Raw genomic sequence first — 17,135 nt, forward strand, 5'->3', positions numbered from 1 at the left:
AATCTTGGCCATGGTTACTTGGCAAAGAGACGATGTTGCAGGCCCCCTTGAAAAGGCTTTCCAATGTTACTCTTAAGGGACGTCTCTACCTGCTTCCTCACTGTCCTCACTGACCTTTAGTGAAAGACTATCTCTGCCCAGCAATGGATTTTCGGCTGATCCCAGGGGAAGGCCCTTCAGACAGATTTCGCTGGGCTGGATGGAAGGAGCCCCTAATTGGGCCAATGAATCATTCTGGGAAGCTTTGGGGCTAGACATAAAATAGATAAAAAAAAAAAAATAGAGGGCGGGGGGAGAAGAGAGCCAGGATCTTGCATTGTGCGTATGGCTCCCCTCGAGTTTCTGGCTGCAGGGATTCCACCCCTTCCCCCTTCCCTTCCAGCCGCCCCCCCCCCCACCCCCCAGCGCCTCCCCGCCCCAGCCAGCCAACCAAGTGAAATGACCAAACGATCTGGCAGGCTCCCGGGCGAGCACATGCTGCCGCTGCGGCTGCGGCTCGGGCAGCTTCAGTGCGCGCAGCGCTGGCCGGGGGCTGCCAGATCTCCCGAGCGCTCTAGCCAGGCTGGCCGCCGGGAGCCTCCCGCGCGGGGAGCAGGGCGGGCTAGGCTGCCCGGCAGGGGCCCGCAGGGACAGAGCGGGGAGGGCGCTGACCTCGTGGAGTCGCCGCAGCCACCCCACGGCCGTCCCCGGAGGAAGCGGAGCGGTGACCCGGCAAGGATGGCGATGGCGCTGCCGCCGAGTCCGCGGCCAAACTTTGCGAGAGGCACACATGGACAAAGTTAGCTGCCGCGCCGGAATAAAAGAGCGGGCGGGCTCCGGGAAGGGGGGCGAGGCAGACTCTCCGGCGGCGGGGAGCGCTCGAGCCGGCGGATTAAAACCCATTAAAGATATATTTATTGCCAAAGCGTCCCAGGATCTCCGGGGCCAGAGAGGGAGAGCAATCAGCTCCTTCCCCGCAGCGCCAATCACAGCCTAACGGAGAGGGAGGAGCGGGGGGAGGGGAGCCGTCCCCTGCGAAAACACACTGCTCACACTCACTCACTCACTCACACACTCACACTCACTCACAAGCACGGAGACGCAAACTTTTGCTAGCGGATCGTCTCTCGCTCCGGCCCCCCCGGGCGCCGGCCGGGAAAGACACCGTGCCCCGGACACTCGGTGCATGGAGGCGGCTCCACCGAGGACGCAGAGAGCCCCAAGCCCGGGAGCAGGCGCCGGCCTCGGTGCGGAGAGCCCGGACTGCTGCCCCCGCGGACGTCCGAGCGCCCCATGGACAAGAGGAGCGAGCTGGAGAAGGAGCCCCCGATCTCCCGTAAGCAGCGGCTCATGGCAGCCATCGCGTCCGGCGGCGAGAGCCTGGGGACTGCGGCCCCGGGGGGCGGCGGCGGCGCCGAGAAGCCCCCCAGCAGCGGCGGCGGGGGCTCGGCGGCTGCTCCGCTCTCGTGTTTCATCTGCGGCGGGGGGATCGGCCGCGGCAAGGAGCTGAAGCTGCAGGTAAAGCAGCCCGCGCCGGGGCGCGGAGAGGCGGCCGGAGCCGCAGCCGGAGCCGGAGCCGGAGCGGCCGGGCCCGGGGGCAGCCTGCAAGCCCAGCCCTTCTTCCCCTTCCTGCAGCAGCAGGAGCCGGCGCCGGGTGCTCGGGAAGTGTCCCCGGCGGACGGCTGCGTGCTGGTGTGCGCCGTGTGCCGCTGCTTCCTGGGCGAGCAGTGGGCAGCGTTCGAGCGCTCGAGGACCCCCGTGGAGAAGCGCATGTACTGGCTCAAGCGGCCCTACCAGTGCGAGGCGGGCGGGGGCGCTCCGGGCCGCCGCGCCGCGGCCCCCCAGGAGTGGAACCTCTCCTATGCCCTGGAGCCGGGCGAAGAGGACGACGACGAGGACGACGACGAAGGGGAGGGGGCCGGAGGCGACGGCGGCGCGAGGAGGGGCGCCCGCCCCCCCCTGGAGGAGGCGCACGACTCGGACCTGTCTTCTCTCTCTGACACCGACCACCTCTCAGAGCCTGAGCCCGCCCCAGGCCCGGCCCCCAGGGACCAGGGCAGCCCAGGCTACGGCCCGCCCCCGCCTAAGGAAGTGAGCGGGTGTCCCCAGCTGCTCAAGCCTCCCCCAGCCCCTCCCCAGGGCGTCCTCCGGGGCCCCGGGACAGGGGTGCTCATGGGGCGCTTCAGAGAGTGGCCTCCCTCCGCAGGACCCCCCCCACATGCTGGCTCAGAGACTCGCATTCCTGGTGAAGGGGGAGCGGAGGGGCCAACGGCGCAACCGGATCCGGGGCGCAAAATGGGTACCAGGAGGAAGAAAAAAGCAACAGCCAGACACTGGGTCTCCGAAGACAGCCCCAGTGTCCTGCGGGGCGCTCAAGGCAACTGGCGGGGACCACCTTTCCAGTGCCCCCCAGGAGACGGTCCGAAAAATAGCATTGCCTTCTTGGCTACCAACCAGGGAAGGGCTACCCAAGCCCCGGGGCCCAAGCAACTTCCCGAAAGTCATGGCGGGTATTGTACTTCGGAGGAGGGCGAGATCAACATCACCAGCGATGAGGAAGACCAGAAGAAGCAGACCTTCCCCAATCCCTGTGGTCGCTGGGAGGTTGCCCCAAAAGGTGGCGGACCGGCAGACAAGGAGAATGGAAGCGGCAATAGTGCTGTGGCCCGAGACCCCTGGGCCCCTGTGCCGGACAACACCTGCTGCTACATCTGTGGCAACCTCCTAACCCTGGCCTCTCAGCACCAGATTCACGTTCAGAAGCAGGAGAAGACTTCCCAGGCCCCTTTCTTTCCTTTCCTGTGGCTGCATACCCCACCCCCAGGGGCCCTGCCCATCAGCCCTGGGGGTAGCACCCTGGTGTGCTCCTGCTGCTTCTCCTCCCTCATGCAACAGTGGCAAAGCTTTGAGCTGGCCAATGTGCCTGTCCTGCAGAGGCTCTATGTGGTGCCTCTGAATCCAGGGATGCCTTCTAAAGGGAGGAAGCCCCTGAAGGAAGAGGGAGCCCCTGCTGGGCCTCAGCAAGAGGCCTGCTACCTCTGTGGGGAAGACTGTGCCCGGGATTCCCGCACAGTGCCCACCAGAATCATCAACGGTAGTGCCAAGAACACCATGCACTTCCCTTTTGTGAATCTCCTGCCTTGTCCACCCAATGCCAAAGGACTTAACAGGCACTGGGAAGTTCACAGTTGCCCCAAGTGCTATGGGGTGCTGGAAGACATTTGGTCCATGTATAGGGCCTGCCAGAATGAGGAGCTCATAAACTCAGTGCAGAGTTTCCTGGGGAGATACCATCAGGTGTTTTCAACCACCGATTCAGGAGGGCTAGCAGTGCATCCCTCAGTGAAGGGGGGCCCGTTGTCTGTGTGCTACATCTGTGGGGCCGAGCTGGGGCCTGGGAAGGAGTTTCAGCTCAATGTGAACCCTCCAAGTCGCTTTGGGGAGAAGGAACCTTTCTTCCCATTCCTCACAGTCTATCCTCCAGCCCCCCGGGCCAGGCCTGCTGACTCTACGGGACTGGTGGCCACCTGTGTGCTCTGCTACCATGACCTGCTAGGCCAGTGGCTGCAGCATGAAGGGAGAAGCTCCCACCACCCCATCAGCGCCTGGTCCCGTCAGTATAAAGTGGAGACCTTTGTATGCTTTTTCTGCCAGCAGGAGAAAAAGCGATGTCTTGGATTAAAAGCCGTGCGGGTGGCCCGGCTGCCCATGTTCCTCTATACCCTGAGAGCTGGTCACAGTCTGCTCGTGGATGATGGCAAGCAGCTGATTATCGGGGCCTGTGTGGAGTGTGGCACCGTGGTGTTTGCTGGCAAAGCTCTGACCCACCCGGGAGTGCTGGTCAGGGCCTCCCCGGCTGCAACACAGAAGGTAGGTGGATATCTCACATGTGCTCCTCACTCTGTATTCCTGACCCTGGAAAAACGAGGAGGGAGGGGGAGGGAAAGGAACAGAAGGGAAAGGTCATGTTCTCTGCCTCTCAGGAGAGCCGGGAAGCTTTGCTTTAGGCTGGTGGAACAGAGAGCATTTGTCTTGACGTCAGAAAATTTTTAGAACCATTGACATGTTGAAGCCAAGAAATAGAGCCAGTCATTTCCAGGGACTCCAGAGCAAAAAGTGGTCATGTTAAAGAGTTTAGGTCTGACCCCAGAACAGCTGGTATTGGAATCTGAAGTCAGGTGTGTGTACATTGGAACCTGTCAAAAGGAAAGAGTGTCCTGTCTCTTGTGAGTGTCCTAGCAACATGGGTAATAGTTGTACAAGTCACAGCGAGGTCTTGGCATTTGCTGTATCTGAGACACAGCTATCAGACAGAACTCTGAGGCTGGGGTAGGGATGAGACACAGAGATGGCGATGCAAATCGTGGTCTCATCTCAAAAGAAAGTAGCCTCAGGATTAAGTGGCCCAGGAGGACTATTCACACTGCTCTGTTGGGTAGCTGGTGCTTGGTGTCACTGAAATTAAATTATCATAGTGCATAGTTTGAAGCAAATGTTGTTAAATCTCTGACGCTTGTCTTAATTCTCTTTGGCCTTGCCATCATCCATCTCCAAAGGAAAGGTCTGATCCAGGCTTCAAGCATAGAGCAGTTGATTTGGTTAAGTGGAACTTGGTTTTTTGTTTTTTGGGTTTTTTTGTTTTTGCCTTGAAATTATTTCCCCATTCATGTGGAAGGGTTCTATGGCAGTAACATGCTTCCAGTGGTCTTTGGTGTGCATGTCTATCTAGGTGGGATCCTTCCTTGCATGTTACATACGTGCTGCAAATCTCTGAATGGACTTGGCATAGTACGTCCCATAATACAAATATCTTTTTTTCTTTTAACATCCGCCTCTTAATTTTGATGTTTGGTGCCTTTGTTCTTACCCCAAATCTGGTTTTTAGTTGTCTTTTGGAGACTTGTGTGGTGAAAATCATCATGTTCCCTCCAAACCCGGTTTCTGGACATCGTGTTTTCAGTGGGAAAGACGTTGAAGTCTCCCATAGGCTACTGTGAATCGCACAATTTGTAAATTCCTGGAAGCTTTGGAACTACCGAAGTGAACTCTTGCCCCTGGCTTATTAGGGATTGGAGCCAGAACAGACTAGGGAGGGCCGACAGCAGGCCCTGACTGGCCCCTCAGGCAGGACTCAGAGGAAGCTGGTTTTTGTGCCGGTTCATGGTTCCACCCACCTCCAGCTCTCCTCCACATCCTAGGGTGACCCAACAGCTTGTAGGTCATTCAGGGATGTGGAGGATTTTTAAGGCTTGGCTGCATTTCTTCCCTCCTTAATCATTATGCTCTTTTATGATTCATACACAAGCAGGATGCCATTACAAACATGAATTCTCTCCTCCTGAATTTTTCATCAGTCAACAAATATTGAGTTTTTGCTATGGTTCCAGCATGATTCTAGGTACTTTAAGGGATGGTCTGGGACTTTGAGGGAGATGCTCGAGTTAGGTATGGTGCTTGTGGGGGGGTGGAGGGGAAGGGAAATGAACTTGGAGCTTTGGGACATAAATTAGGTTCCCAACCCAGACCTGTGTATTCTTAGGTAAGTCAGTTGAGGAGACCTCAGTTTCCTCATCTGTAAAGGAAGTAGTTGGATCAAATGATGTCAAAGGTCCCTTTTGGCTCTATATTTATGATACCAGAAGACATTTCGCTTCTTTGAGAATTTGTTTCCTCATCTGTAAAATGAGAAAGATGATGCTTACACTCCCTACTAACCCTTGCTGTGTTTCTAAGTTATGGTCCCTGTCCTCGAGGGCTAATTGTCCAGTGAGGGAGATGACTCTCGAACAACTGGAGAACAATTCAATATTAAACTGTTAAGGGAGTTCAGAGAAGAGGGTGATTGGCAAGGTCTGGGGGTATTATGAAGCTCTGGGAAGGGCTTCCTAGAGGAGACTGACGAATCAGCTTTGAGGGATAATAAGACCTAGCATTTATAGAGAACTTTAGGTTTGCAGAGAACTTTATTATCTCTTCTTACTTAATTCAATTCAATAAATATTTCTTAAGTGCCTGCTCAGTGCCAGGCACTGTGCTAAGCTGGGGGATACAAAAAGAAACAAAAAACGAGTCCTTGACCTCAAAGAGCTTACAATGTAATGAAAATAAAAATAGTTTACCTCTATACAGTACTTATTATGTGCCAGGAAGCATGTTATAATTACTGTCTCATTTGATCCTCACAACAGCTCTGGGAAGTAGAAGTGCTGCTACCATCTTGGTTTTACAGATGGGGAAACTGAAGCAGAGAGATGTTAAGTGATTTGCCCAAGGTCATACAGCTAATTAGGGTGGGATTTGAACTCAGGTCTTTCTGAAGCCCAGTACCCTATCCACTGAACCACCCAGATGCTTGTAAGAAGAGACTACTTGAGGATGCAGGGGAAGTAAGCATGGAAGAAAGACAGAGCAGGGTATGTTTTAGAGGTGATAATAATAGCAACTATAATATAGAATAATTATATATAATAAATATACAATAGTATACATTTAAATATATAATATTGTTATATAACATGTAGTATATGTTATCTATAACATCTTACATAAACCATATATCCTACCTATGTTACATAGTATATTATATAACAGGAAAATTGAGGCTAAATGAGGTTATGAGTTTCCCAGGCTCACATAGATAGTAACCATCTGAATCCTAGTTCAAACTTGGGTCTTCCTGATTCTAAGTCCAATGCTCAAGCACAGGAAGGGGCTTTGGAAAGACTATCTATCCCAGCCCCATCTTGTACAGATAAGGAAACTAAGGTTGCAGTTGTATGTGAATTGAAGCCTTCTGTTTGCTGCTCTAAAATTGAAAGATTTGCAGTCAGGACCTGGAAGCTCCCAGGTTGCTAAAGTGGAGTTAGGTCTCTTCGAATTTCTGGGCAGCAGCTGAAATGAGAACTGGAGGGCCAAGGAATATATCCAGGGTTCAATTACATACTAGTCTTATAGGTTTTTTGGTGTTTTTTCAAACCAGCTTGATTATAAGCAACTCCCCCTCAATCCCCCCACTAAAAGGCAAGGATTATGCCTCCAGTTTCTTTCAGCCTGGGGTTGAATGTTCAGAAGGTGTCAAATAAATACGCATAACCTTCCCTTAAGTTTTCTGATGAATGGGGTAGAGAAATTGAGTATGGTTCCTCTCAGGACAATGTCCAATCTTTTCTATCTGACTTCTTGGAGCCACTGTCTGTGCCATGGGAGGAGACACAGCTGTCCCTCCCCTAAAATCATCAGCAAGGGTGGAGTAGGGGGTCTCTCTTGTCACCTGGTTTATGACTAGGAATCTTGGGGTCTCACCTAAAGGATTAAGGAAGAGGCAGAGCAGTTGTGTGGTCATTTCCCCTGCTCCCCCTTCCTAGTGGGGCTGGATGGGGTATTTGGGCATGTGATTTCTGCTTGCTTCAGAAATGATGATGCTGGGGAGAAGGAGCCTCAAGTGTACTGGACTACCTGGTAAATTTATTAGCTATGTGACTCTTGGAAAGTCACTTAGCTTCTGTGTGACTGTTCAGTTGTGTCTGCCTCTTCGTGACCCCTTTTGGGGTTTTCTTGGCAGAGACACTGGAGTGGTTTGCCATTTCCTTCTCTGGCTCATTTTCCAGATAGGAAACTGAGGCAAATAGAGTTAAATGACTTGCTCAGTCTTGCACAACTAGTAAGTATCGGAGACGAGATTTGAACTCAAGAAGATGAGTCTTCCTGCCTCCAGGCCCAGTACTCTATCCACCCCACCACCTAACTGCCCACTCTATGTGAAGGATGCCAGGATCTCTTTATCTTCTGTATCTCCCTTGATGAGAGTGGGGGATATGACCTCACAGCATCTCAGAATCAGAAGGAACCTCAGGATCTATTTATTTCAACCTGTTCTTAATGGAGATTCTCTCCTTCATGATCCCTGACCAGTGGTGGTCTGCAGCCATGGACAACCTACTACCCTTCAGGTCTTCCACTTCCACTTGTGGATGAGACTAACTGTTCCTTTGTGCCCTGCCTCTTAACCCAGAGCATAAATGGTATGACCCTTGCCTCTGGCACCATCATAGTATTGTAGATTTAGGGCTGAAATCATCATCACCGTCATCATTTATATCTGCACTTTGAGATCTGGAAAGTGACATGTTTATATATAAAATCTCACTTGTGCTATAGGTGCTGTTATCTCCATTTTTACAAATGAAGACACTGGTGCTGAGAGATGTAAAATGACTCCCTCCGGGTGGCCCAGCTACTAAGGATCTGAGGAAGAAATGGAACTCAAATCTTTACTTCCAAGTCTAATGTTCTAACTACTAGAAGTGTAAGGATCTTGGAGGTCACTGAGTCTATCCCTCTTGTTTTCTAGATGAGTAAATAGGGTGGATAGTTAGGTCATGGGGTGGATAGAGTGCTGGGCTGAGTTCAGATCTGGTCTCCGACACTTATTAGCTGTGTGACCCTGTCATTTGACCCCATTTGCCTCAGTTTCTTCATCTGTAAAATGACTTGGAGAAGGAAATGGCAAACCACTCCAGGTGTGTGACCCTGAGCAAGTTATTTAATCCTGTTTGTCTCAGTTTCCTCTTCTGAAAAATGAGCCAAAGAAAGAAATGGCAAATCAGTTCAGTGTCTCTGCCAAGAAAACTCCAAATGGGGTCATGAAGAGTCAGACACAACTGAACAGTCACAGAGAAGCTAAGTGATTTTCCTAGAGTCACACAGCTAATAAGTTTCTGAGGCAGGATCTGAATCTAGCCCTTCTCTCCAAGTCCAGTCTATTATCCCACACTGCCTCCACAAACCTCATGGTTCCCATTTATATCCTCTTTCATAGTTTAAAAATCACCTTCCCCCCAACAACCCTCTGAGGTAAGTACCAAAAGTGTTATAAACCCCATTTTACAGATGAGAAAGCTAAAGCTGGAGGAATGTGGTAGAGCTGGGGCTTTGAATGTAGGGGTCCCACCTCCAGGTTCAGAGCTCTGACCACCATACCACACCACCTCCCTGGAACTGTTCACCTAACCAGGACTTCATTCATTCATCCATTCATCCATCCATCCATCCATCCATCCATCCCTCCCTCCCTCTATCCATCCATCCATCCATCCATCCTTCCATCCATCCATCCATCCATCCATCCATCCATCCATCCATCCATCTATTCATCCATCCATCTATTCATCCATTTGTTCATTTATTTTTTAGCATGGCTGACATCGCCAGTCAAAACGCTTAATATATTGTTGCCACAGGCACCAGAAACAGGTGCTGCTGCTGTTCCCCTCTTTAAAAAAAAAGAAAAAGAAAAGAAAGAAGGGAAAAAAAGCCCCAACCCCCCTGACATATGAGCAGTTCCAGAGTTCTCCTGTCATCACTCCACTGTCAGGGCAGATGCACACATCTGTTTCCTGTGCTTTGTGCAACATCGGCTATCTGCAGACACAAAGCTCCACGTTTCTCGAATGCTTCCATCTTGTCCTTTTAGGTCACTGGGGCCTGACTGCTGGCACTGATGGGAAATCGTGGAAGGCGCCATGGATCCCTAGTTGTGGGCACCCGGGAGGAGGGGAGAGATGTAAAACCACCGACCACCAGATTGCTTCTTCCTCTCCACTCCGCCCACCCCCAGCCCCAAACTGGGATCACCCCAGCTGAGCGGGTGCTCCAGACTTGTTTTGGCAAAGTGGCAAGCCATCTGCTGAGAGACCAGCAACTGAACAAACTTTCCAGATGAAGGCCTGTCCCAAATCTGGAGGTGATTTGGGAGGTTTGGGAGGGAAGAAGCAAAAGAAGTCAGAAGCTCCCAAAATAAATAGTACCAAGACCAGCAGTGGGGCATGTGAGGACTGGACAGTTTCCAGAGACCCTAATGTGTACACTACCTGGTCCTTGGCTTTTTCCCCATCTTACACCCCTCCCCCCACTTCACACACGTGCACTCTCTTTGGCTTTTGGTATCTGTGGAAAAGTTGTAGATTCTGGATGAGTTTAACACTTTCTCACCTTTTTTTTTCCTCAAGTATTATGGATTCACTTCAGTTGAATTCAACAAGTAGTTATTAAGCACTTCTTTGTATGGGCTAGGAAGATGAAGATTAAAAAAAAATAACACACGGGTTATGAGACTTCTATTCCAAAAAGGGAAAATAATCATTTGGGCAATACTGTACTGGCCAAGAATTGAACCCAAGCCTCATCTCGCTCCTCATTTCCAGGTGAGAATTCTGCCATTGAGTGAGGGAAATTGAAATTATCTGTTCTTCCCTTATGGTGCTTCAGAGATCTAAGACTACTAGATTGTAAACTCCATTAAGGCAGGTACAATGCCTTACATGAATATTGTATCTCTCCTGTTACCTAACACAGGGTCCTGTATACAGTAGGCATTTAACAAATGTTTATCGTTAATTGTTGTTTGTAAGGATGGGGTTGTCATTCTTTTCTTCCTTTGGTTATATTTGGTTATATCTTGTAGGAGGAGATAGTAGTGAATTACTTTTTACACCCTAAATGAATATTTTTATACCCTAAGTGTAGTCCTTTGAAATTCTTTTATTCCATTTGGAGGTTGGAATCAAAATAGAGGCTATGTGGTGTACTGGACAGAGTCCTCAAGTGGGCATCAGACTTAGGTTCTAGCCCCAGGTTGGCCATGAACTCTTGAGTGATGTTGGAGAACCTCTTTCTTCTCCTTGTTCCTTATCTGTGAAATGAGGTTAATACTACTTGGATCATAAGATTGTTGTGAGGATCAAATGAAAATAATGGATGTCAAAGGATATTGTGATCATAAAGCACCACGTGTAATGATCTTATTAACTGTAAATGAAGGTGTTGAAATTGAGGTTCTCTAAGGTCCTTTTGAGCTCTAATATTCTGAATTGTGAGGTCCTTTCTAGCTTTGGCATTTTATGCTCTATGGTCCTTTCTAGTTTTGTTATTCTATATTCTAAAGCCCATCACTGACGTTCAGTATTCTAAGATCTCTCCCAGCTTTCACATCTAGGATCTAAGGTCACCTTCAGTTCCTCCATCTTCCTATCCCTAACAACTAACCACTCAATCAAAAGTACCTTTATTAAGTTGAAGACTTATTAAGTACCAACTATGTACCAGGTACATTATTAGGTACTCAAGCTATAAGGACTAAAAGAAAACAATGCCTTCATGAAAGTAACTTCCTTTAGAGTGAGGATACTACATGCATACACATAAATATATTCAACTGTTTCTTTTGAACTGGATCTGTTCTTTTCATTGTTATGGGGAATTCCAGATGAGGAAATTCCCTTCTCCGTTGTAGGTTAGCACGTTTTCTGAAACTTATAATAGTAGAGACTTATCAAGAGCCCTTTGAAGATAAGTAACTTGGCCAAAGTTATATGGCCAGTATCTGTCAGATGACTGGAACTCAGGTCCTCTTGACTCTGACCACTACATCAATACCTCTCACATAAAATGTACACAAAACATATAATATAAAGACATACACACATAATATGTAAAAATAGTCTGAGGGAGCACTGTTAACTGAGGACAGAGGTTAGGAAAAGCATGCCCAAAGTCTCTTATATCCTTTAAAAACACTGACTAGAACCTACCATCTTTCCTAGCTATTGTTCTTCACCTGTCCTCCTTTTCTTAGTCAAACTTCTGGGGAAAGCCATCTACATTCAGTGCCTCCACCTCTTCTCTTCTAGATGCTCTATAATCTAGTTTCCAACCTCATCACTCAAGTAAAACTCTCTCAAAAGTTACCAGTGATCTTGGGGAGGGAAGAAAGAGGGAGAGGAAGAGAATTTAAAACTTATGGAAGTGAATGTTGAAAACTAAACATAAATTAATAAAATTTTTTTTAAAAGTTACCAGTGATCTTGTAAGTAACCACTCGGATGACCTTTTATCAATCCTCATTTTTCTTGACCTTTCTGCAGAACTTTCCTCTATGGAATGCTCCCCACTCTTGTCTTTGATGCTGCTGCTACCTCTGGGTATTCCTTTTTCTTGTTCAGTTATTTCAGTTGTGTCCAACTTTTTGTGACCTCATTTGAGGTTTTCTCGGCAAAGATGCTGGAGGAGTCTGCCATTTCCTTCTTCAACGCATTTTACAGAGAGGAAACTGAGTCAAAAAGGCTTAAGCCTCTTGCCCCAGATCATACAGCTAGTAAATGTCTGAGACTGGATTTGAACTCATGAAGATGAGTCTTCCTGATGGCAGGTCTGGCATTCTATCCGCTATGGCATCACCTAGCTGCTCCATGTCATTTATCCTCTGTCTCCAGACCCTCAGGGAGGGGGAATCCACAAATTCTACAGACAGCCTAGATCTTGTGGCCAAATCTTATTTTGCATACATCCTCTCCACTCTCACAGTCATGATTTTATCACCTCTCACCTGGACTGTTGCATTAATTACCTACTTGACGTCCCTACCTCATGGCACTTTCCACTCTAAGCCATCTTCCACACAGTGAATCCCTAGTACCCCAGGACCAAATAGAATTTTGACCTAGGTCTGATCTATAAATTACACATGGAGAAGTATGAGACAGAGACAGAGAGAGGAGAGAAGAAAGAGGCAGAGATAGAGAAGAGACAGTGAGAAGGTAGAGTAGTTGGGGAGACAAATGGAGGAGCAAGAGAGAAGGGGGAGGGAGAGAGAGAAGGAGGAAACAGTGAGAAGAGAAGGGTGAGTAAGAGGAAGAGGGAGAGGAACAGACAGATAGTCAGAAACAGAGACAGGTGAGAGGAAAGAGGGAGGGGCAAGAGAGTGAGAAGGGAGGGGAGGGAGGGAGACAAAAAGGGGGAGAGAGAAGGGGAAGGGAGAGAAAAGACTGAGAGAAAGAAAGAGAGAGAGAGAGAGGACAGATGATATTTGTGTAACACTTAAAAGTTTCAAACATTCTTTATAGATACAGAATTAACCTGTTTGATCCTCATAAGAACTTTGTGGGTCTGACCACTTTGATCCCTAAAAAACAGGAGGTTGGGCCTATGTTTTTCTTCTCTAGGAAGGAACAGTGTCAGGGTAGAGGAGATGAGGATAACAGGCAGCATAGTTTGGTTAAAAGAGTCCTGGATCTGAAGTCCTATGAAGGCACAGGTTCCAATCCAGGCTCTGCTCCTTACTCCCCTATATGGCTATTTTACAGATGAGAAAACTGAGGTCTAGAGTGGGGTGCCCAAAGCCAGATGATCTCAAAGGATCCCTTTAGCTCTGATGTATAAAATAGTTCTATGACACTTTGTTTCAGGGGATTCGTGCCATCTTTTCTATCTCCTGGAAGGGGAAAACAGGAGGTGGGGGTATTTGAAGGAGAATGGGCCAAGCTGCAGGACTTGTCTTAGGAAGGAGGCAATAAGCATTCCTACAGCACCTACTATGTGCCAGTGGGGCAGGAGGAAGCTTGGTGCCAGATATGTCCCCTCCTTCCTCACTAGCCCCATTTTCACCTTTGGACTGATGGAGCCTTCGGTCTCTTTGGCCTTCATGAGTTTGCTCTGAAAATGCCCCCGAACTGACGTGTTAAACTCTTCCCAACTCCTTAGCCTTAAGTTTAGCCTTGGAGGAGAGGACACAGGAGAGTGGGGTGCATTGTAGGGGGAAGCCAAGTTGCTCCACAGACAAGTCACCTACCTTCCAAATCCGCCCAGTGCCGGCCCTGTTCCCAGGGCTCAGAAGGAGCCAGAGTATCTTTCAGGGAGGAGCCACAGAGTCTTGTGAGCATGCCAGAGCATTGTGAGAGCGCCTGGAAGCCAGGAGGGGACCTCCTGGGTGAGCCAGGGGAAGGATGGAAGCTGTTGCTCCTTTAACCCCTGGGATAAAGCATCACTTGAATGCTTCCCCCCATCAACTTTAGAGAAAGCCCTTAGGGCTTCCCGCTCTCTGCCCTCTGCAGAGGGCAAAAAACCAGGTTTTTTTTGGGGGGGGGGGGAACCTCACTGGAAATCTGTTCTTAGATTGGGTTTCATCAGAAAGATGCCAGCAACCTCATTTGAATGGAATGAACAGCATGAGTCAGTGTGTTGGCTGAGGCAGCCATCGCTCTCTTTAGCTCGGTTCAGCCCAGAGCTGCGGACATACCCGGTGCTGGGGTGCAACATGGTGACGCTGTCCGCTGTCATCCGTCACCAGCCAGCTTCACTGCAGCTTGTGTGGAAGGGGAAGAGAGGAGGCTGCCTTGGAGTGGGAGGAGCCCAACATCTCACAGTTCTAGTCTCTGTTTACGAACTGGTATCATTTACTTAGCAAAGACTGACTGGGGAGGAGACCTCCTGTAACTTCTGTGAGGGCAGGATCCGATTGTCGTGGGCATCTCATATCTCCCCTATCTCCTAGCGTCGTGCTTTACCCTTAACCTCTGGGTGTGTCATGGGCGCCCTTGGCAGTCATTCTGGTGAACCATGTTTTTAAAATCATAAAGTAAAATACCCAGGATTCCAAAGGAAACCAATTATATTGGGGTGGCTCAGTGGATGAAGCATCACATCTGAATTCAGGAAGACCTGAGTTCCAATCTGCCCTCAGACACATACTAGATGTGTGACCTGAGCAAGTCACATAACCTCTGCTTATCTCAATTTTCTGTAAAATGGGTATAATAATAGCACCTATCTCCCAGAGCTGTTGTAAGGACCAATAATAATTATAAAGTACTTAGCACAATGCCTGGCAAGGAGTAAATGCTATATAAACATTAGATATTATTATTATTGAATAATAATTATACAAATATTTTTTAAATAACCAAGTTCATGGACCCTAATTTAAAAAGCTTTACTTAGGTGTAGTTTTAAAAAAAATTTAGAACAGTTCACTAGTTAGAACAACATTCAGGATGACAGCTTCTTAATTAAAAAAAAGAAAAGGTGTATGTTTTCAAATACTCCTTAACGGCTCTACTGAGGTATCCCAAGTTATTCTGGCAACTTTTTTTTTCCATTTATGCATCTTAGAAAATGCATATCATAATATTAGCTAATAGTTGAGGTTTATATGAAAGTTTTGCTGAATTGAGCCGGTCAATATGCAAACATTCATTAAGTGCTGTGTATAATGTTGTGTCCTGGGGGATCTGGGAAGGCGGGAAAGAGGAGGGATGATTCACAGAAATATAAGATTTTTTAAAGGACCTAACTGCAGCGACAAAACCTCTCTATATATGACCTTCCAAATGTTTGTTCATCCGCTTGGGTCCATTAGCGTCCCACGGAATGGGAGGGAAGATTCACTGAGAGCCAGCCTCCGCTATCTTTTGCTTGTCTCTTCCATTTCTGTCAAAACAGCTGATATCCTGCTGAGTTTTTGTCCTCTTGGTTGGCTGCCTGTGGGCCTCGGTAAACCCTACTAAAACCTGATGGTCCAGCTACACAAGGGAATTTGTAATAAGGGCCAGATGAGAGGTACACATTATGTCCCTTACCGGCTCAGTGAGTGGGCAGGGTCATTTCCTGTCTTCCAGCCTTGGTTTCTTCCTCTGCCAAGTTAGAGGAGTTGGTCCAAATGGTCTCTGAGGTCCCTTCCTCATCTCATGTTTTATGATTTAGTGAAGTAGAAGTCATGGGACATCAGTGATTTATAATAAGCATCTGCCAGTCATTTTAATATGACCAAGGTCCTCAGAGAGGATCTGTCCTGTCCCGTGGAGTGGCATTGAAGTGGGTCCCTGAGGCCTTTGTCATAGCCATGTTATAGGCTGTGAAAGCTGGAGGGGACCCTGGAGCTCACTCAGTCTAACTACTCATTTTATAGATATGGAGACTGAGGCCCAGGGAAGTTAAAGGCCTCCCCTTAAGGTCAGAAAGCTAACTGATTTCAAGGCTCAGATGGGAGCCTGATTCTCCAATCTCATTTAGTGGAACTGAGGTTTGTAAACCATGAATTGCCATTACTATAACCACTTTTATCTTTTTCCTTTTGGTAATTTTTTGTGTTTCCTCATTACTTTGGCATGGCTCCCATGTAAAATGTGCTTAGCATTAAGTCCTTGAAAACACCCCCAGGAGCATAGTAGTCTGTAGCATAGGGCAAAAAAGCAGGGAATTGAAAGGCTCTGCTGGCTCTTGGAGTAACTAGCAGCAGCATCCCATGTGGTCCAGCTTCCCCAGAAGTAAATACGGGTCAGGTCTGCTTAATGCCTTTAGCTCTTTGGAAGGAGACCACTTGCAGGCACTTTGAGAAGCCTGCTTTGCTTTAATGTCCTGGGATTAAAAGATGCTGCCTAGGCTGAAGATAAAGGACAGGTGATAACCATTGTGTGATGGACTGGCCCCATGATCTCACCATGGAAGCTTTCTTCTGCCTTTTCATCCTGGGCAATCCTCTTTCACTTCCTTGATGAGAAATCCTCTGGAAAGAAAGGAAGAAGGATGATAATTATCCTCTGTGTGTGTGTGTGTATGCGTATGAGTGTGTATTTTATATATAATATACATACACACACATATGCATATTTATGTGTATATATGCATATGTGTATACACACATATGTGTGTATTATCTATATCTATCTATCTATCTATATACATACACACACACTTAGCCTTTGTAAGACTCAGAACCTTTGTTTTATTTTATCTTCCTACCTCCCCCATGAGTTCAGCAGAGCAGAGATTACTCCCCATTCATTTCAAAAATGACAATTTGTATCTCTGTAGTCCATAAGGTTTATCGAGCACTGTCCTCACAGCCCTGCTGGGAGGTAGGCAGTACAAATACACTCATCCTTATTTTACTCACACATTGAGTTAGCAGCAGAGCTGAGACAAAGACTCAGGTCTCCTGACTCCCGTCCCAGAGTCCTTTTAGGCGTTACTCATGTAAAAAAGGGGATGATAGATATTGTCCTAGAGTAGAACATAATTCCTGGGGATAAAGCTGCATTGGCTATGGATACAGTGGTTTGAGTTGGATTAGAAAATGGCTTTAGGAAATCGTCTCCTCCATTTTTCAGATGGGGAAACTGAGGCCCAGAGAGGCTGAATGGTCTGCCCAGGGTATCACAGGCAGTCAGTAGTACATCTGGTCCTTTGACTCTAAATGTAACGCCTTCTTGACTCCAGCACATTGCTTCTTTGGAAAGCATTGCTGAGAAGCAACTTTGGTTTAAGAAAATGGGAGGCTAGAACAAGAGCCAGGTGCCAAAGAGATAATTACCTAAAAACCTTTG

General features: G+C 48.1%; 1 protein-coding gene across 4 annotated transcripts in view; it reads left to right on the forward strand.

Moving 5' to 3' along the window:
* Positions 1–514: 514 nt before the first annotated feature.
* Positions 515–17,135, forward strand: part of GSE1 (Gse1 coiled-coil protein) — a 795,746-nt gene continuing 779,125 nt past the window's right edge. For 2 of the 4 annotated variants that reach the window (XM_072636232.1, XM_072636233.1), the window contains exon 1: positions 534–3,849. In XM_072636232.1, the coding sequence (XP_072492333.1) occupies positions 1,273–3,849 (2,577 nt within the window). In that variant the 5' untranslated portion in view covers positions 534–1,272. Of the gene's footprint in view, positions 3,850–17,135 lie in introns of all 4 variants that reach the window. The other 2 variants (XM_072636234.1, XM_072636235.1) reach the window with 2 other exon arrangements.

Source organism: Notamacropus eugenii, chromosome 1, assembly GCF_028372415.1.
Source record: "Notamacropus eugenii isolate mMacEug1 chromosome 1, mMacEug1.pri_v2, whole genome shotgun sequence".
In the NCBI taxonomy this organism is placed as follows: domain Eukaryota; kingdom Metazoa; phylum Chordata; class Mammalia; order Diprotodontia; family Macropodidae; genus Notamacropus; species Notamacropus eugenii.